Source organism: Macrobrachium rosenbergii, chromosome 16 (genome assembly GCF_040412425.1).
Source record: "Macrobrachium rosenbergii isolate ZJJX-2024 chromosome 16, ASM4041242v1, whole genome shotgun sequence".
Lineage (NCBI taxonomy): Eukaryota > Metazoa > Arthropoda > Malacostraca > Decapoda > Palaemonidae > Macrobrachium > Macrobrachium rosenbergii.
This window is the reverse complement of record NC_089756.1, coordinates 17,707,771-17,726,225: the sequence shown is the minus strand read 5'-3', so window position 1 is coordinate 17,726,225 and position 18,455 is coordinate 17,707,771. Positions and strand designations below refer to the sequence as shown.

Genomic DNA, 18,455 nt, shown 5'->3' with positions numbered 1-18,455 from the left:
GAGCGAGCGGGCGCGCCTTGGAGGGTGACCGCTGTCTCCTGCAGGAGTAGCCGAAGGGAATATGGCTTTGATTGACAGGCAATTCAAATGTTTGGTTGTATGAAAAGATTAATGTATAAACAGGTTATGAATTTGTAATAAAATACGTATTATTTTCTCTGACTACTCAAGTTAAACCATCTTAATTGACAGACAATTCAAACAACTGAATGGATGGAAAGATCAATGAATGAATAAGGTTATGCATTTGTAACTGAACATTTATTATTTATTTTGAATCCTCAATTTAAATTATCTTTATTTTCCTCTTAGAGGTTGTGGTTTCAAAGAGTTTTATGCTTCCAGGCTTCATTAATTAGTTAGGATGAAGCTGCTAGCCCCATGCTCCTATCCAGCATAACTACAAGCCACAACATTCGACTAACTATCATATTTATAAACAACAGTTCAGGGCAACAAAGCACACAATGAGAGTTTGACATTCAGTGCCTATGTACACTAAAACATATAGGCCGTCCTCTATAAAACACAAAAAATTCAGCATTAGGTCTATAGGCTAAGGAGACCATCGCAACTCCGACCCGAAATAAGACCTCTCTTGCGCATGTGCAGATCGTGACGTCAGAACAACTTAATCTGTAGACCCCAACTTAACAGGCTCTGATTAAACTTATCCTATAGACCTTGACTTAGCAGAAGCAAATTAAACTTAACCTTCAGACATCGATTTAGTAGAAGCAAATTAAAATCTCGAGTGATGGACGGAAACTGCAAATCCACGAGCCATTACCATGCATGAAGGAATCGATATCGGCCAGGTATCGCTTCCTCGGTCTGAGATCGTTCAGGGCGGGCTGACGAAGGACCTTCAGCGAGGCGTGAGGGCTGTTGGTGTGGTAGGCGTGGGCGTGCGCCCGGGGGCGAGGTGGGCGGGGGAAGTATCGGTGGTAGGTACGGCAGGTGGTGCAAGATTCGGCCCCGTGCTCCCCATCGCAGTGGGGACACCGTGCTAAAAGAGAGACCAGGATTCCGTGGAGGATACGACACACATACAGCAGGAGCTTAGGTGCTAGGAGCATACCTGAGATAATATATATATATATATATATATATATATATATATATATATATATATATATATATATATATATATATATATATATATATATATACATATATATTATAATATATAATAAATCTATATATATATACATGTATGTATATATATATACACATACATATGTCTAAATATATATATAATATATCTATATATACATATATATATATATATATATATATATATATATATATATATATATATATATATATATTTATATATGCAGTGCAGTCTAAACAAAAAGGTTAAATCTTCACATATATTTGCAGATGATTCATAACATGCTCACAAAACAGACACTGCAATGCAATTACAAATCTAATTTCTAATTTAAGTTGACTTTTTAGTTACCCATTTAAAGCTTACATTATTGCATGCTTAGGAAAGTGACAATCAGTTTTGTATGAAAGAAGGTTTGTTAATCAAATTGTTTAAAATATAATTTTAGAGTCTGTCTGTCTCTATATTTATCTGCAACTATTTCATATACCTAGGTCGGTCATTTTTATGTATGACTTGCTTAATCAATCCAGAAATTAAACATACATACATTTGTTCACTGAAACATAATGTACTACAAAAAAGGCATTATCCTCCTTACTTTTATTTTTGTCAGTATACTATTAACTGTAAAATGGTTGTAAAACTTATTATAAAACATCTAATTTATTGTTCTCGTGGAACTGTCTCGTCACCTGCCTAAAGATCAACTTCAGGCAACTTCGTCGACTAGCTAAAACTTCCATTATTTCGTTAGCATTTGCAACTTCTCCATACCTGCTCCCATCACCAATGATACTAGCTATTCCGTCTTCTGTTCGTTCTTCATTTTTTTTTTCTTCTAACAACTCAGATCAGTATTTTTTAACCCTTTACCTAAGTCCAGGTGTCATTCTAAGTAAGCTTCAATTTTGCTGAGCAACGTAGATTTTTAGCATTTTTAAGTTGCAGGATATCGTATATTTGTATCTGTGTGACTGCTGTAGGTAGATAAGAGATACTTTGCTACAAATTTGCGTGCAGCAACAACAAAAAAAACAACAACAAGAACAAGAACTAACAAAAAAAAAAAGAAAACGGACACAAAAATGATGCAAAAAAATTACCAGGTTCAACAAGTTTCACATGAGCGTTGTGACCCAGGTCATCCTTGGCTTTCCTTCGAGGGTGAGTGTAACGGCGTGACCCTCCACCTCCTCCTCCACCTCCGCCTCCGCCGTCAGTCTCACTCGAAGTCTTCCCTCCTCCTCCCCCTCCTCCTCCATGTCTGTGACTGCCGTACCTAGATTAAGGACATGAAATTATTAATCATACTTGTAATCGAGTTATTCAGTCAAGATTATCTGGTTTTCCTTCTGTTGCACCTTCCAAACTTTTACTGTCAATTTCCGTTTCAGCGCTGAATGACCTCATTGGTCCTAGTACGTGGCCTTTGGCCTAAATTCTATATTCAATTCAATTCAACATGGCCTAAGTTCTATATTCAATTCATTTCAACAATCTAAAATTTCAGTAAAAGGAAAACATTTTTACCTGAACAGGTAATTGTAAAATCAATAATTATCTAAAATTTTCGTAACACAAGTGAATAAATGATTCATAAAGATATGGACAGCTTATGGTAAGAAAACATTAATGATATATAAAAAGGTTTGTACCAACTTCAAACGATGACGCAAGACCACGTTTTTTTAACAATCAATTCACAATTCTATAAACAAAATGAGACTGAAGTGTATCTTTACCAACAGAAGAAGATAATAATAATAATAATAATAATAATAATAATAATAATAATAATAATAATAATAATAATAATAGTGAAGAAATCTGCAATGATGTCGGTGTAAATGTATATTAAAAATCTATACAAAATCTTATATATTTGTTATATATATTTACACCATCATTTTGCATTTCTTCACCATTTTAATGACTCATGCTATTATGAGACCTTTATAAGTAATAATAATAATAATAATAATAATAATAATAATAATAATAATAATAATAATAATAAAAAGAAGAAGAATTATAATAATAATAATAACAATAAAGTAATATTTGGCTAACATTACACGAAACATCGATGCAAACCATCGTGCAAGCATTACGTCAATTAACCTGTCCTATAATCAGCCACTCGAGCTAGAAATAAACAAAGGTCAGAGTTGTCCTTACCTGCTCGGTATCGACGTCCTGGGAAGGTCACTCAGATTACCTGTGCTCCGGGAAAGGTACCGGCTCTTGATCCCAACGTACCTGTTGGGGAATAATGTCAGAGTTCACAGAGACAAATAATTAACAAGAGAGAGAGAGAGAGAGAGAGAGAGAGAGAGAGAGAGAGAGAGAGAGAGAGAGAGAGAGAGAGAGAGAGAAGATAAATATGTATTTGCATTTTCTGCCAGTAAATCAATTGCTGTTTTCAGAAAGCACGAATGATGATGATGTAAGAGAGAGAGAGAGAGAGAGAGAGAGAGAGAGAGAGAGAGAGAGAGAAAACGGCCTCATGAGAGAGAAAAAGGATGAATATATTTTTGCATTTTCTGCTCGTAAATTATTTGCTGTTTCCAGAAAGCAAGAATGATGATGATGATGAGAGAGAGAGAGAGAGAGAGAGAGAGAGAGAGAGAGAGAGAGAGAGAGAGAGAACGGCCTCATGAGAGAGAAAAAAGTTATATATATTTTTGCATTTTCTGCTCGCAAATTATTTGCTGATTTTAGAGTGCAAGAATGATGTAAGAGAGAGAGAGAGAGAGAGAGAGAGAGAGAGAGAGAGAGAGAGAGAGAGAGAGAGAGAGAGAGAGAGAGAGAGTCAGGATGATGCTTGAAGAGAGTGTAAATTGCTTTTTTAAAAAGGGTGAAGTTTTAAAGAGAGAAACAGACAGACAGACAGAGAGAGAGAGAGAGAGAGAGAGAGAGAGAGAGAGAGAGAGAGAGAGAGTAAAGGTCCTGAGTCAGTGATAGTTTGACAGGTAAATTATTCCGGTTTGTTTTTTTTTAAGGTCGTACAGACACAGTATAAAGAAAAGAAATGTTATAAGGCATCAGCAATAAATCTGAAATATTCAAGTTTTGTTTGATGTTAAGATACATCTTGTCGTATTTTTTAAATATTTCTTTTTTTTTATTTTCCTCTTTGTTTATTACAGATAATACTTTTGTTCAGTTGCTAAAAAATAGCTAACATAAAAATATCATCAAAAAATCATCAAAATAGATACCATCAAAATGTTATCAAAATAGTTATCATCAAAACATTATCAAAATGGATATCCTCAAAATAGTTATCACCAAAACAGTATCATAATATTCTCAGAAAACCGTGAATAATTCCCTGTAACAAATGTACCCCCAAGCACGTGCTTACAGGTGTGTTTGGAATTTAGTAAACCAGTGCATATTAACAAAACAATATTTATCTTGCTACCCAAGATAATTCAGCACGATAAACCAACCTGTTGTTATTGCGAGTAGGCGACGAAGGTATCCTGGACAGGAGGTCGTCGTCGGGGCGTCGGTAGACGAAACGAGGGCGTGGCCCGTCCTCTCGGACCACCGAACGACTGCTCTCTCCTGCAGAAGGGGCTAAGAGATTGTAACGCTTGGGTCTTGAGTAGGCTTAGCGTAATCACATCCCATGGAGGATTGAAGTTAGGCTTATAGTTTTAGTATTATCAAGTAATCGATTTATCATATGAAATGGGATACAACAAGGTAAAAATTTAATTGGATGATATTATTATTATTATTATTATTATTATTATTATTATTATTATTATTATTATTATTATTATTATTATTATTATTATTATTATTATTATTATTATTATTCAAAATAGGGACACGTTCATATACAGCAATCATAAATGGCCATTAACTTCTGTACATTCATATGAATAGCATGAGACAAAACAGCATAAAATTCGAAAGAACGTTTTAAAATGGGGAAAAGCAATATCAGTGCGGATGGGACAAAGCTGGATAAACCCAGTGAAATACAAACAGAACAGGATAACAGGACAAAAAATTGAGGAAAAAAAAGTCAAGAATGAAACTGACAAGAAGTCAGGAAACAACCCACCGTGTCTGGGACTCCTCTGTAAGGAGATGACCTCGTCGTCGTGGCCAGGATTCCCCCTCATTCCTCCGCCTCCGCCTCCTCCTCCTCCTCCTCCCCCTCCTCCTGCACCAATACCCATTCCTCCTCCACCACCACCACACCCTCCTCCTCCCCCTCCTCCTCCTCCTCCACCTCCTCCAACTCCTTCACTAGACGTCCCTTCCTCGCGATTTTTTCCTTCATCTGGGGATGTCGCGCGGTAGACGGCCTGCAATGGAGTCGTTGTCTCTGTTGAGGTCTCAGGTGATATTACAATTCATTCATATATTTATTCCGTATTTATTCATTCGTTCATTTGCTACAGAAGTAATGTTTGTTATTAGGGCTAATTTAATGGAATTGTTTACTTGTTGTTTACACCTGTGCTTGTAAATATCATGTTAATTTTCTGTTTATTATTATTATTATTATTATTATTATTATTATTATTAGTATTATTATTATTATTATTGAATCAAACAAAAACTTCTTTCAGTTTTCTTCTGAAGATGGAAAGAGAAACCCAGGAATCTTGTGGGTTTCTCTTTCCATCATTATTATTATTATTATTATTATTATTATTATTATTATTATTATTATTATTATTATTATTATTATTATTATTATTATTATTACTGCTCAAAACAGGCACACGTTCACATGGCCACTAACGTTTGGATATTCATATGAATAAAATGAATACAAGTTAAAAAAAGTATTATAGCAAAACACAAAGGAAAAATTACATGAACATCAAATACAATCACACTGATTCAAACAGCTGAGGCAAAATAGGTCAGAGGCAGGTGAGAAGAATCCCGCAGGCAACCCCATCCTTCAACGCCACAGGAAATACCTAAACCTGCATTCTTCTCATCCAGGGCGCGAGAGTCTGCATGCATTCTCTTTTACTCTGCTCCTTCTCACTGATTCCTCTTTGCACGTCCCATTCAGACGTACATTTTTGGGGATAATGATAATATTAATAAGGTTATTAACTTGTTATATTACACAAAGGTCAGTGATGCAGATTATAAAAGCTGGGAACTTTGGAAAGCTTAATAAGCTTCAGTTTTCAGTCAGGAATAATTTCTGGCTGAAGATGAGAATTAACAGTAAAAAGTTGTTATATTACATAAAGGTTAGTGTTATAAATGATAAAGAATGAAATTTTGAGAGCTTACTAATCTTCAGTTTTCATCCAGGAACAATTTCTGGCTGAAGATGAGAATTAACAGTAAAAATTTGTTACATCACATAAAGGTTAGTGTTATAAATGATAAAGAACGAAATTTTGAAAGCTTACTAATCTTCAGTTTTCAGTCAGGGACAATATCTGGTTAAAGATGAGAATTAACAGCAAAAATTTGTTATATTACATAAAGGTCAGTGTTGCAAACGATAAAGACTTTGTGATTTGGAGAGCTTACTAAGCTTCAGTTTCCAGCCAGGGATGATTTCTGGTTAAAGATCTGAACTGCAATAAAATGTTGTGGCTCTCAGTGTTCCAATGGTGTGGTTTTTAAAAACCTTTTCGTAGATTTTTCAGTTCGTTTCCAGTTAGTGTAGAAATTCCTCTAAAGGTTTTGCGAGTTTTGCTTAATTATTTCCCCTGTTTTGTAACAATAATATTAGAGAAACACATCCACAGTTATGTATGGATACATACATTTAAAAATGTATATTTGTACCCATACCTAACTGTGGATTTGTGTCCCCATTTCAAGACTCATGCTACTATGAGTATTCTTTAATAATAATATTAACAATACTTATATAACAGTAATCCACCCTTACCTTCGTAGCCTTATTTTGGGCGTGGCCGAAACTGACGGTGTCCTGCTCGCACTGGTGAAGGGGAGTTCGAGTCTCACTCACGCTGGTTCGAGTCGACACTTCTATTTTGGGGGAGATGATGCCCTGTGGATTCGACATCGATTTGGCGTTATCGACATTGAATGACTGGGTGAAAGCGGAAGGGGGCGGAGGTGGCGGGTTATACCAAACACTTGCAACAATCGTAATTGGGAATACGAACGTAATCACAACAGTCATAGACGAGTGTCTAGTGGCTAAAGATTAAACATGATTCTTTTGGGGATTTTCGTTGTATTTTGGCACCAACACATTGCTTCGAGAGGAGAATAAGCTTTCTGTTTTGGTGCAAAATTGGCAAGTTGTTCTACAATTAAGCAGGGAGGTCCTAATAGATGATGATGAAAAAAAATGTGCCTTGAATGAAGTTAGGTCTCTCTGAATGATTGCCTTCTTTCTCTAAATATCCAAAAGTTTTAATTTGTTTATAAGGACATCTACAGATAAATTAAAATTTACCAGATAGTTATAATCATCTAGTGAAGAAAATACTGTGAGTGAGTATGTCTGTTAGATTACGAATATATAAAAGCTTAATAGAAATAGCTAGTATTTATCAGTGGTACATCCATCAACAAGAGATTCTAAGTATATGGGTCAACAGAGTATGCATGTATGTATATATGTATTTAAGGCTAAAACCCAACACAGGAGACAAACCGGACTTTCAGTGTCATTTGGTATCAACCAAATGGGTCTGCCCTGGTCATTTTTAACTCCAGAAGATATCATATTTTAGTCTTTTCAAGTCTCCTTGAAAATGTCTAAAGTAAAATATAATTTACTTATTACGAGATCACTCTGGGTAGAAATGGTATTAAATATAATACGCCACAAGGAAATTTACAGAGTGTCTGGAGATCCACATAAGTCAGAGTCATATGTGATGAAAACAAAGATGTTACGTAGCTGACTGATGACCCTTCATTAAGGAGAGTAAATGTTCTTTTCATTGCTTGTAGAAAGGTTTGACTAAAACAGTTCGTAACTCCGAAAACAGTAAATTCTTAGGACAGAACTGTCAAGACCATGACCACAAAAAAAAAATCATTCACAAAATAATTTGCAATGTTTAGTGTGTGCCAAAAAGTAAAAATAACTATACCTTAGTTTAACCATTCCAAAATGTTTATAGGTTACCGATCATCGCACCCAATATTCTAACGGTGAGTAAATACTTCAGATATCAACTACTTAAAGTTAAGTATACCTTAGTTTAACCAGACCACTGAGCTGATTAACAGCTCTCCTAGGGAGGGCTGGCCCGAAGGATTAGACTTATTTTACGTGGCTAAGAACCAATTGGTTACCTAGCAACGGAACCTCCAGCTTATTGTGGAATCCGAACCACATTATACCGAGAAATGAATTTCTATCTCCAGAAATAAATTCCTCTAATTTATTTAGTGTGTGCCGCGTCCTAAAAACCACCATCTGGACATTCTTCTTTCACAGCAGACAGTTTCATCATCAACCGTAAATTTCCAGATACATTAAGACGCAGTGCATATTTTTCACAGCTGCAAGCGAAGATCACAATTATTATCTTAATAAGCAAGGCAACTCTCGATCTTCAGCTTAGTAGTAAATGGTAGTATTAATTTTTATGGATGGAGGGGCTCACGACAGACAAATGTTATTGGCAAATTGCCAAGTGGCATGTGTGGGAAATTATGGTAACACTTTCTTTAAGAATGAAAGCTTGCTTGAGAGTTGCATGATGTTTATATCTTTTGTCTAATAAATCAACCAACCATTCAGAAAGTTACACGAACATTACAGTAATCTAGCATTTATACAAGAGAATTCCCCACGGACGTTATTAACAAGACCTAGAATTAACTCAAATTATACCAGAGGTATAGCAGATGCATTGAACGACGTAATTTTTATCACAAGGGAAACTAAAAATACTCGTAGTAATTTCTGGAATGCTCATTGCAAGATATGATTTATTGCGGTTCCCTTAGCAAAGAGTATGAAATGTTTGGACAGAATTCCCATTCGTCTTCAACTGCCAGTAGAAATTCAAGAGTATTAACAAAATGTGAGGTTGGTAATGCAAAATACCATATTTTTTAACCTACCTTCTCCTGATTTTGTTTGCTAAATTTTCAAATGTCTGTTTCAACAAGATACAATAATTTTTTGCATCAATAATTAACAAACATGAAACTGAATTTTCTTTGGGGAGAATATTTCTAATTAAAGGCGAATTCTTGGGAGCTACTCGCAGGGTTACATTGAAAAAACAAACTCACTGGAACGACCATGGTAAATTTCAAACTAAACGAATATTGCATATTCCATCGTAGTTTTACAATGAAAAGACGTATAGGACGTTTTGTTCAAGGTTTCTAATTAAATACAAGTTAAATTAGAAGTTACTAAGGAGTACTTAGTCGGTTGCCCGTTGAAAAAAATTGTAGGTATCCTATTAATTATTAACTTACAAGGAACTAGTAGCTTTCAAGTTAATAAAAAGTGACTTGGAGTTTTCTCGCCAGCTCCCAATTAAAAAAAATATCAAAAAGTCCTTCGTAGGTTCCAATAAAAAAAAAGGTTCTCACAGGTTTATAGTAAAATAAAAATTTGATGGAGAATCCTTCGTACATTTCTTATATAAGAAATTTACTGGAAAGTCCTTCCTTCGTAGGTTTTATCAATATAAAGAACGTTACTGGAAAGTCCTTCGTAGGTTTCCAGCTAAGGAAACCAACTTGATGGAAAGTCCTTCGTGGGTTTCCAAGTCACGACAACCAACTTACTGGAAATTCCCTCGAAGGTTTCAAGTTAGAACAGTCAGCTTACTGGACAGTCCTGCGTAGGTTTCCAGTCAAGGCAATCAACTTACTGGAAGGTCTTTTGTAAGTTTTATCTATGTAATATACCCTCATGGAAAATCTGTCACAGGTCTCCGATCAAGGCAACCAACTTACTGGAAAGGCCTCCCTAGGCCTCCAGTCAAGGAAATCAACTTACTGGAAAGTCCCTCGTAGGTTCCATGAGCAGATCGAGATCCACCCCAGAGTAGGAGAGGCGCTCGGCTGGTCTCGGGAAGAGGAGGTCCCTGACGGAGGACTCGAAGACGGCTAGAACAGCCTCTCCCGAAGTCTCCTCCTGGACCAATTCCAGGTACACCGTCTCGGCCTCCAGCACCCTCTCGAGCACGCTGAGGTTGTTGACTCCGACGAATGTCTGGAATGTCAGTTTATTTGAGAATTACCGTTTCTTTACTTAGCATTCTGGACCGAGTCTCCCGCCATGGATGGAGTTTATGGCCACTGATATTTATTTTCATATATTTCTGTTTAGATTTACTCCTGTTTCTTTCTTTTATTTAATTCTTTGTTTTTTTCTTTGCTTCTGCTCTATGGCATGGACGCTTATTATCCGAACTATTACTCTAACCGACAATTCAGCTTAAAATACTTCTCTGCTTTCAAAAATTATGTGAACGATAGGATACATCAAATGGTATTATCGAAAATACGTAGACCTAAGTAAGAAATGATGAATTCCATCGTTAACAAATTCGAAGAAGGATCAAGTAATGAAACTAAGCACTGAATTCCATTACCAGTCTCATCCAAATTTTTCAAGAATATAAGATGGACTGGCAAAGCAAAAAAGAGAAGAGGAGTTATAAGAGTATTCTATAATCATACATTCTTTTGTTTAGAATAGTCTTCTATGCTCAAAATGCTTAAAACCCAGGTTCCTATAGAAATTATATCAGCCTACACAAAATTTCTTTCTTATTCTATCTCGGTACATAGGAGTGTTTTACAAAGTGTTACAACTTGCTAAAACGTAATGAAAAAATTTTATTTTATGGGAGAAATAAGGTTATTTATCACAGAAATGGAATGAATGAAATGGAATATAGAATTCTCACTTAAAGGCCAAGTGCTGGGACCTATAAGGTTATTCAGCGCTGAAACGGAAACTGACAGTTAAAAGGACTGAAAGGTGTAACAGGAGGAAAACCTAGCAGTTTCACTATGAAACAATTGTGAGGAGAGGGTGGAAAGTAAGATGGAATAAAGAGAATATGAACGGAGGTACAGCAAAAGGAATGAAAGGGGTTGTAACTAGGGGCCGAAGGGACGCTGCAAAGAACCTTAAGTATTGTCTACAGTGCACCGCATGAGGTGCACTAATGGCACTACGCCCCTACGGGAATTTATCACAGAAAAGACGTTCATTAATGTGAAAATGATGGATTCTACGTATAGTTATATTTTGTAACCTCTTCCTACATTACAAAAAATATGACAAAAGCAATAACTAGATTACAGTCCTTTACCATCAACTTTAAAGAATGAATTCGACAACTTATTCTACTGAACTCGAATTAATGAATTTTTTAAAAGTTTAGAAGCACCAATTTAATCCTCATCATACAATTAAATCCCTGATTTAATTTTCCCAAATTGAATGAAGGATTTTTGTATAGTTCAGACGTAAATAATCCACAGAGAACAGTGGATACTGGATTTTATATATATATTTTTCGAAACTGAATGAATTAGTTCTACTAAGAGACAAGAATAAATCCCCTAAGCTGTACTTGAATGACTGAATGTCTCATAGTTCAGTCATGGAATGGAATGGAATGGGAGATCGAATTTAGGCCAAAGGCCAAGCGCTGGGACCTTCGAGGTCATTCAGCGGTGAAAAAGGGAAATTGAGAATAGAAAGGTTTCAAAGGTGTAACAGGAGGAAAATCTCGCGGCTGTACTATGAAACAATTAATAGGAGAGGGTGAAAAGAAAGATACAAGAAAGAGAATATGAACGGAGGTACAGTAAAAGGAATGAAAGGGGTTGCAGCTAGGGGCTGAAGCATTGTTCAGACGTGATTATATTAATCCCCATCAAAGAACAAATCCATAACTTCATCTTTCGAACTCGAAGCAGTGAATTTTTTCTTAGTTCACAAAGAACATTATTAATCTACATAAACCAACGAAATCCCCCGACTTACTCTTTCGAATTTGAATTTCTCGTGGTATAACAAAGGGAAGACCGGAGGAAGCTTGTTGGTACGAGTGTGGAAACCTAGAAGACACACTGACAGGGAGCACCGACCCCTACCGGGCAGCCACACACCAGGGCAGGAGACCTGTGGAGAAAGAGGACGTCAGCCTTAGCCAAGAGACCTGTGGAAAAGGATGAAATTAGAATAGTAATCAGTACCAGGAAGCCATAAACCAGGGCAGGAGACCTCTGGAGAAAGAGGACGTTAGCCATAGCAAGTAGTACCAGTAAGCCAAGCATCAGGGCAGGAGACCTATGGAGAAAGAGAACATCAGCCACAGCAGGAAGCGCCAGAAGCCACACACCAGGGCAGGAGACCTGTGAAGAATGGTGACATTAATCATAGCAAGCAGTACCAGGAGGCCATAAACCAAGGCAGGATTTGACTTCCATGAAATTTAGGCCGCCAAGCGAGCACTGTGGCAATTTGGGCCATTCAGCTCTTAGGAAAGTGACAAGAGGGAGCTGGTATGGTTGGACAGCAAGGTAAAGGGATCCAGAAAATAAAGGAGATGAAGTACAGGGATATAAGGGTGGAACCGGATGAAAACCCTACAGCTGAAAAAAAGTAATCGTTAGGAAGGTTGAGCAGCAAGACTGAATTGAATTGAATATAGAATTTAGGCCAAAGAGAAAGGGATCTTTCCTAGATAGTGACCCCCAAGGGTTTTAACCCGGTGTGTATCCACCTTTGCGGCGTGTCAGTAAAAGCCCGTTCGGAATTACCGCAAAAACATAAGCAAAAGACTGTAAATGTCATAAAGATAATGACCTCCAAGAAATATTAGTCGTAGATAACGACCTCCGAAAACCCCCGGGGGTCCATATCTAGGAAAGATCCGAGGAGAGGTTGCAGAAATAAAGGGGAAGTGAAAGGCCGAAAAGTGGGTGCAGCTAGAGGACGAAAGGAAGCTGCAAACACCCCTTTAGTAATGCCTACAGTGCACCACGTGAGGTGCCCTGATGGCGCTACCCCCTTAGGGAACGCCAGGAGAGGAGAGCTGTGAAAAAAAGACAACATGAGCCGTAGTAACCGCAGCTGTGTTAGTACACCATTAAAAATAGCGCTCCTGAACGAGAGACCTGTGAACTGAGACAGCATTAATAGTCGTAATAGCAGCTGCGGTCAATTTCCAGTAATAGCAGTGACAGGTAGCCAAACAAAACACCTGGGTAACAGACCTATGAATAAAGATGACGTTGGCAATATTAACAGCAGGTGTGTTAGGCATACTTGTAGTCAGAGTACTGCTGTAGGTAGCCGCGCACTGGCAAATGGGACCAGCGGTTAAACACGTCGTTAATAATAGAAATAGCAGTATAATTAGCAGTACCAGGTGCCCTAAAAATTAATGATGATTTTAGACTGAAGCATTTTAGAAGCGTAAGTGTCTGTATTTGTGCAATAGTTGTAGTAACATTGCCAAATACTTGAACAGTGATGATTCATACAAAATCCTCTTGCAGCAATAGCACTAATACCAAAAGCTGTCGATAACAATGAGAATAAACAAATACCTTCTTATCAACAGTAATAAGAAGGGCAGCTATTGGACAATAATAATAATAATAATAATAATAATAATAATAATAATAATAATAATAATAATAATAATAAATTGATAAGTATCAAGACCTGAAAATAGAAATAAGAAGGATATAGGATATGCCAATGAGAAACTGCACCCATAATCATATGAACACCAGGCACGATCCCAAGATCCTTGAAAAGGAACCTGGAAAAACTAGATGCCGAAGTAGCCCCAGGGACTCATGCAGAAGAGCGTGACATTAGAAACAGCGCACATCGTGGGAAAAGTGGTGGACTTCTAAGGCGGCAGGCTGTAACCCGGAACCCCACGTTATAAATACCACCCAGTCGAATAGGATGACTGAGATAGACAAAAAAAAATAATAATGATAATAAATAATAACAATTTGTTCAGTTAAAAGGAATGGCAGCATCAATTCTTACTGTTCTCTTTTCTTCAAGGGTGATATCTGCTAAGATCTGCCCGATGTACATAATATGTACCTCGGCCAGCTCTTAGCAGATATCAGCATTGAAGAAAAAAGAATAGTGAGAAGACCTGAAAAGACACCATACACAATCAATTTCACTGATGCTGTAATTTTTCTAATAGAACGTGCTTAAAAGAAAGTCTACTCCCTCAAATAATAATAATAATAATAATAATAATAATAATAATAATAATAATAATAATAATAATAATAATAATAACAGAATCAGTAGAGGTAAGAAACAGCAGTCTCATTAGTACTGAATCTTAACTTAATTGTCAGATGCTATCGAGCAAAAAATACCTCATAACATAACGAAACACGATCCACCTGTCAACAGGAATGCAAAATGTCCAATAACACATTAAAATTTATGACTGCAGTCGCTCCTATTGCCTCAAGGGGTCCTTTTGGATTACTGTTTGCAGCAATTTAAAGATGGAATAGCTCTTTTGCTTCCTATGCCAAAGAATAATTAAAATTGTTACAGATTTTGTGAGACATTTTGGAAAACTATGCCTCTTCCTGGTTATGCCTGGGAAATGTATGTATGTACTGTACGTATATATATATATATATATATATATATATATATATATATATATATATATATATATATATATATATACATATATATGTGTATATATATATATATATATATATATATATATATATATATATATATATATATATATATATATATGTATATACAGTATATTTATATATACTGTATATATATATACACATACATACATATACATACATACATACGTACATACGAATCCAGTGTACTCACACAAAAATATATGCTGAAACATAATTAAAATATGCAGTTTAGATAACACACAGACAAAGAAATCATAACATAAATTCTAAGAAGTTAAGAGGATTAAGCATCTGAGCCTTGGGGGCATAACTCAACCTAATTAAAATTTAATAATGAATTAAGTTTATAACTAAAAGTCATGAAATAGAAAAAGATAATGTATACTGAAAACCAGAAGGTAATTTTGTATCACAGGAATAGTTTATTCAAATTAATATCTACAACAACAACCACAAAAATTTTACCTTCATTTTCAGGTACTGCTTGTTATTTACTGTGTTTGTTCATACACTTGGGCAAGTTATTCTCAGCAAATGGCCTTCCACCTGACTCAAACAATACATATACACACGACAAAGTTAAATAGTTTGGCATATTTATCGTTGCAACTTAATCACAGTGATTGATAGTATTAATACTTGTTTTAGATTCATTCTCTAAGGACGGTGCAAAAATATCTATGATTATCCGCTCATATGGTTCCCGTGGAAAAAATATTATCAAAAATATCAATACTTTCCGAACCCCCAAAATACCTCCAAACTCGAGCCTTGATTTAATTGGGCAGGTAATGTATGGCTGGAAGCCATTAAGGCAATTATGCTTCATTATACTATTAAAGTCAGAGGTCTTATCGGTTATTACAGAGCATTTGCTCATGAATAAGTGCCTGTTTTTCGATCCACTTTGTATTAAAAAGGAAATTGTTTCAAAGAAAAGGAAAGGAAAATGTTTTGTTCGGGCCTCAAATCCTTCATGTTACCTGTTCGGAATGGTCTGTAAATTTTGTCGTTCATGCGGTAATGCAGTACAATGATATTCAAGTCTTTTTGTCTTTCTTATTGCAATGGAAAATAAAAATTTCTTTGTCCGCAATTGCATTTGAAGGAATGAATACAAAATATTTCTTTTATGTTCTTCTATACCCGAGATACTGTTTTCTTTCTTTCATCAATAATTAAATGCTTTCAAACATATGACTAATTCTGATTACATATATTAATTAATTTATGTGTATTTGTGCTTGTATTTAAATTTCTTATTCAAACATTCTTCACACAGACACACACACAGACACACACACACACAGACACACACACACACACACATATATATATATATATATATATATATATATATATATATATATATATATATATATATATATATCAAAGTCTTCTAAAGGCATTTTGTTTTGCAATTAGCGAATTCCAAGAACCCTTTACCTACTACAAAACGGAACACAAACTGAGTCATGCATTATCGAACAAAAGTAATCCCTCATTCTTACCGCATGGATGTCAATTTCCGTCGTGATCTTGAGAGCCTTCCTGGGAGTGTGGGGCATTTTGGCATCCAACGGCCGCCGATTCAGTGAAGATTTCGAAATATCCGAATATGGCTGTCTCGCTCCTACTTCATCTTGCAGCCGTGTCTCTCCGCTTTCATCGTCCTTCCCTCACGAAGCCAAACACACGAACGCATTCCGCTCGCTTCTCAGGCGCATATTTGAAAGAGAGTGCTTCTTATCTCAAGCACAGATGCCTTCACTGGACGCATCATGCACTCCCGAGTCCCTTCAAGTTCTGCCGCTTATCGTTGCTGTCCAGTGACGTCATGAGGCGTTGAGCGGCGACTCTGGTGTTCAGCATCTCACATGTAGTCCCATCTCCTTAGCTTCACTGGTTAAAACTGTATCACAGGGTCCTTTTGGGGGTTTAAAGGTGGGTTAGGAAGCCATTTACAAATTTCATAGACACGCAAGACAAACGTAAATCTATAGGCAATTAAGTATCATGTACCTATTTGCAATACATACATACATATATATATATATATATATATATATATATATATATATATATATATATGTGTGTGTGTGTGTGTGTGTGTATACAGACACACACACACATACACACACACATTATATATATATATATATATATATATATATATATATATATATATATATATATATATATATATATATATATATATATATATATGCCTGTGTGTTATAAAGTTCACTTCCAAAAATAAAATAAAAAATTCAGAGCATTCTTCCAGTGCACTTGATAAAAATAAAGTTAAATTAATTGCTACCGCCTCATTAATGTTTGTAAGTGAAACTGTTGGAAAAAAACTTGCTGAGCTAATTTAAAATGCAAATGATTCTTCGGCTTCAGACTGAAATGACTCCGCTAAAACGTTCCTAGGTTTCAAAATAAAATGAAGTTTTAAAACCTAATGTCAAAATATTTGCGATAAAAAAAAAAATCCAGAAAACTCTTCATAGAGTTGCAATAATAGTAATCTGTCATTAACAGCAACAACAAGACCATTTTTTAACACTTTTTTCCAGAGGGGATAAAATAAATAAAATATAGTAAAAATAGCCATGTCTCTTTCTAGCTAACAATTAGATGGCGTCTCTGCATAAACTATTGAAACACAGCGTTAATTATCTAACGCAGCTGTAACTGAAGCAGGAAACACGCGGACGATCGCGCGCACGCACGCACGCACGTACACAGAAACACACGCACAGTTACGTGCACTCGACAAATCCCTCTGTATTGATTAAATAGCAAATAGCCCTCATCCTTTCTCTCTCAGTCCCTGGAATTACGGTGTATGTTGAATGAAAGAAAAGCGTTATTTTTAGCACTTCATCACTGAAAAGTGTGTTGATGCAATCCTTCATTCGTCTTAGGTAAAGGAGCTTTTTTTTCCGGATTTTTTTTTCTTATTTGTTGAAGAATGCGTCGGTACGTCAGGTTAGCCTTTGCACTTTCGTGTGATAATAAATTTGACCTTCTTTTAATTAAACTTAAGTTCTATGAAGGATTTTGTAGCCTACTATGATCTTAACAGAACACCATCTTGGAAAAACTTTTGATGGCAATTCTTTGAACGCATGACACACTCGAGAATGCCCCATTTCTAACTCGATTACTCATAGTCCCTTCACGTTTTGCTTCGATATTCACCAATAATTAATGTGATCTATGATTTATTTATGTTGATTTAGCAAGTAAATCCACTCCTATTAGATTTAGGTTGACTTTACAGCACTGCCGTCCACGTCGAGCTTACTACCACTCGGCCATTTGGAAGCACACTATTTGTAAACAACCCGTTGCTATGGCAACGGCAGCGTTCCCTTCGAGTCGTAAGACAATCCACAGGAACGTCCTGAAAGCGGCAATGGTTAAGTAGTAAAATGTTAAATAATGTATTGATCTTTTAAGTAAAAGGCAATCTCTCTCTCTCTCTCTCTCTCTCTCTCTCTCTCTCTCTCTCTCTCTCTCTCTGCATAAAGTAAGAATACGCGTGTAGTGACGTGGGTTTTATTAATAAACATTGCTTCTAGATTCTAACGTTTCGTTTTAAATATTCTTAAAACTTCTATACATCTTGCAAGACTCTCTCTCTCTCTCTCTCTCTCTCTCTCTCTCTCTCTCTCTCTCT

At 36.0% G+C, this 18,455-nt stretch overlaps 1 protein-coding gene across 1 annotated transcript in view; it reads right to left on the bottom strand.

Annotated features, from left to right (window-relative positions):
- Positions 1–16,683, bottom strand: part of LOC136847131 (uncharacterized) — a 25,191-nt gene extending 8,508 nt beyond the window's left edge. Inside the window, exons 1-10 of the mRNA XM_067118487.1 lie at positions 16,276–16,683; positions 12,084–12,221; positions 10,077–10,292; positions 7,017–7,139; positions 5,264–5,448; positions 4,576–4,671; positions 3,299–3,379; positions 2,224–2,399; positions 791–1,009; positions 1–38 (exon numbers count right to left, since the gene is read on the bottom strand). The exon at positions 1–38 is cut by the window's left edge and continues 194 nt beyond it. Of these exons, the coding sequence (XP_066974588.1) occupies positions 1–38; positions 791–1,009; positions 2,224–2,399; positions 3,299–3,379; positions 4,576–4,671; positions 5,264–5,448; positions 7,017–7,139; positions 10,077–10,292; positions 12,084–12,221; positions 16,276–16,332 (1,329 nt within the window). The 5' untranslated portion in view covers positions 16,333–16,683. The remainder of the gene's footprint in view (positions 39–790; positions 1,010–2,223; positions 2,400–3,298; positions 3,380–4,575; positions 4,672–5,263; positions 5,449–7,016; positions 7,140–10,076; positions 10,293–12,083; positions 12,222–16,275) is intronic.
- Positions 16,684–18,455: the final 1,772 nt, after the last annotated feature.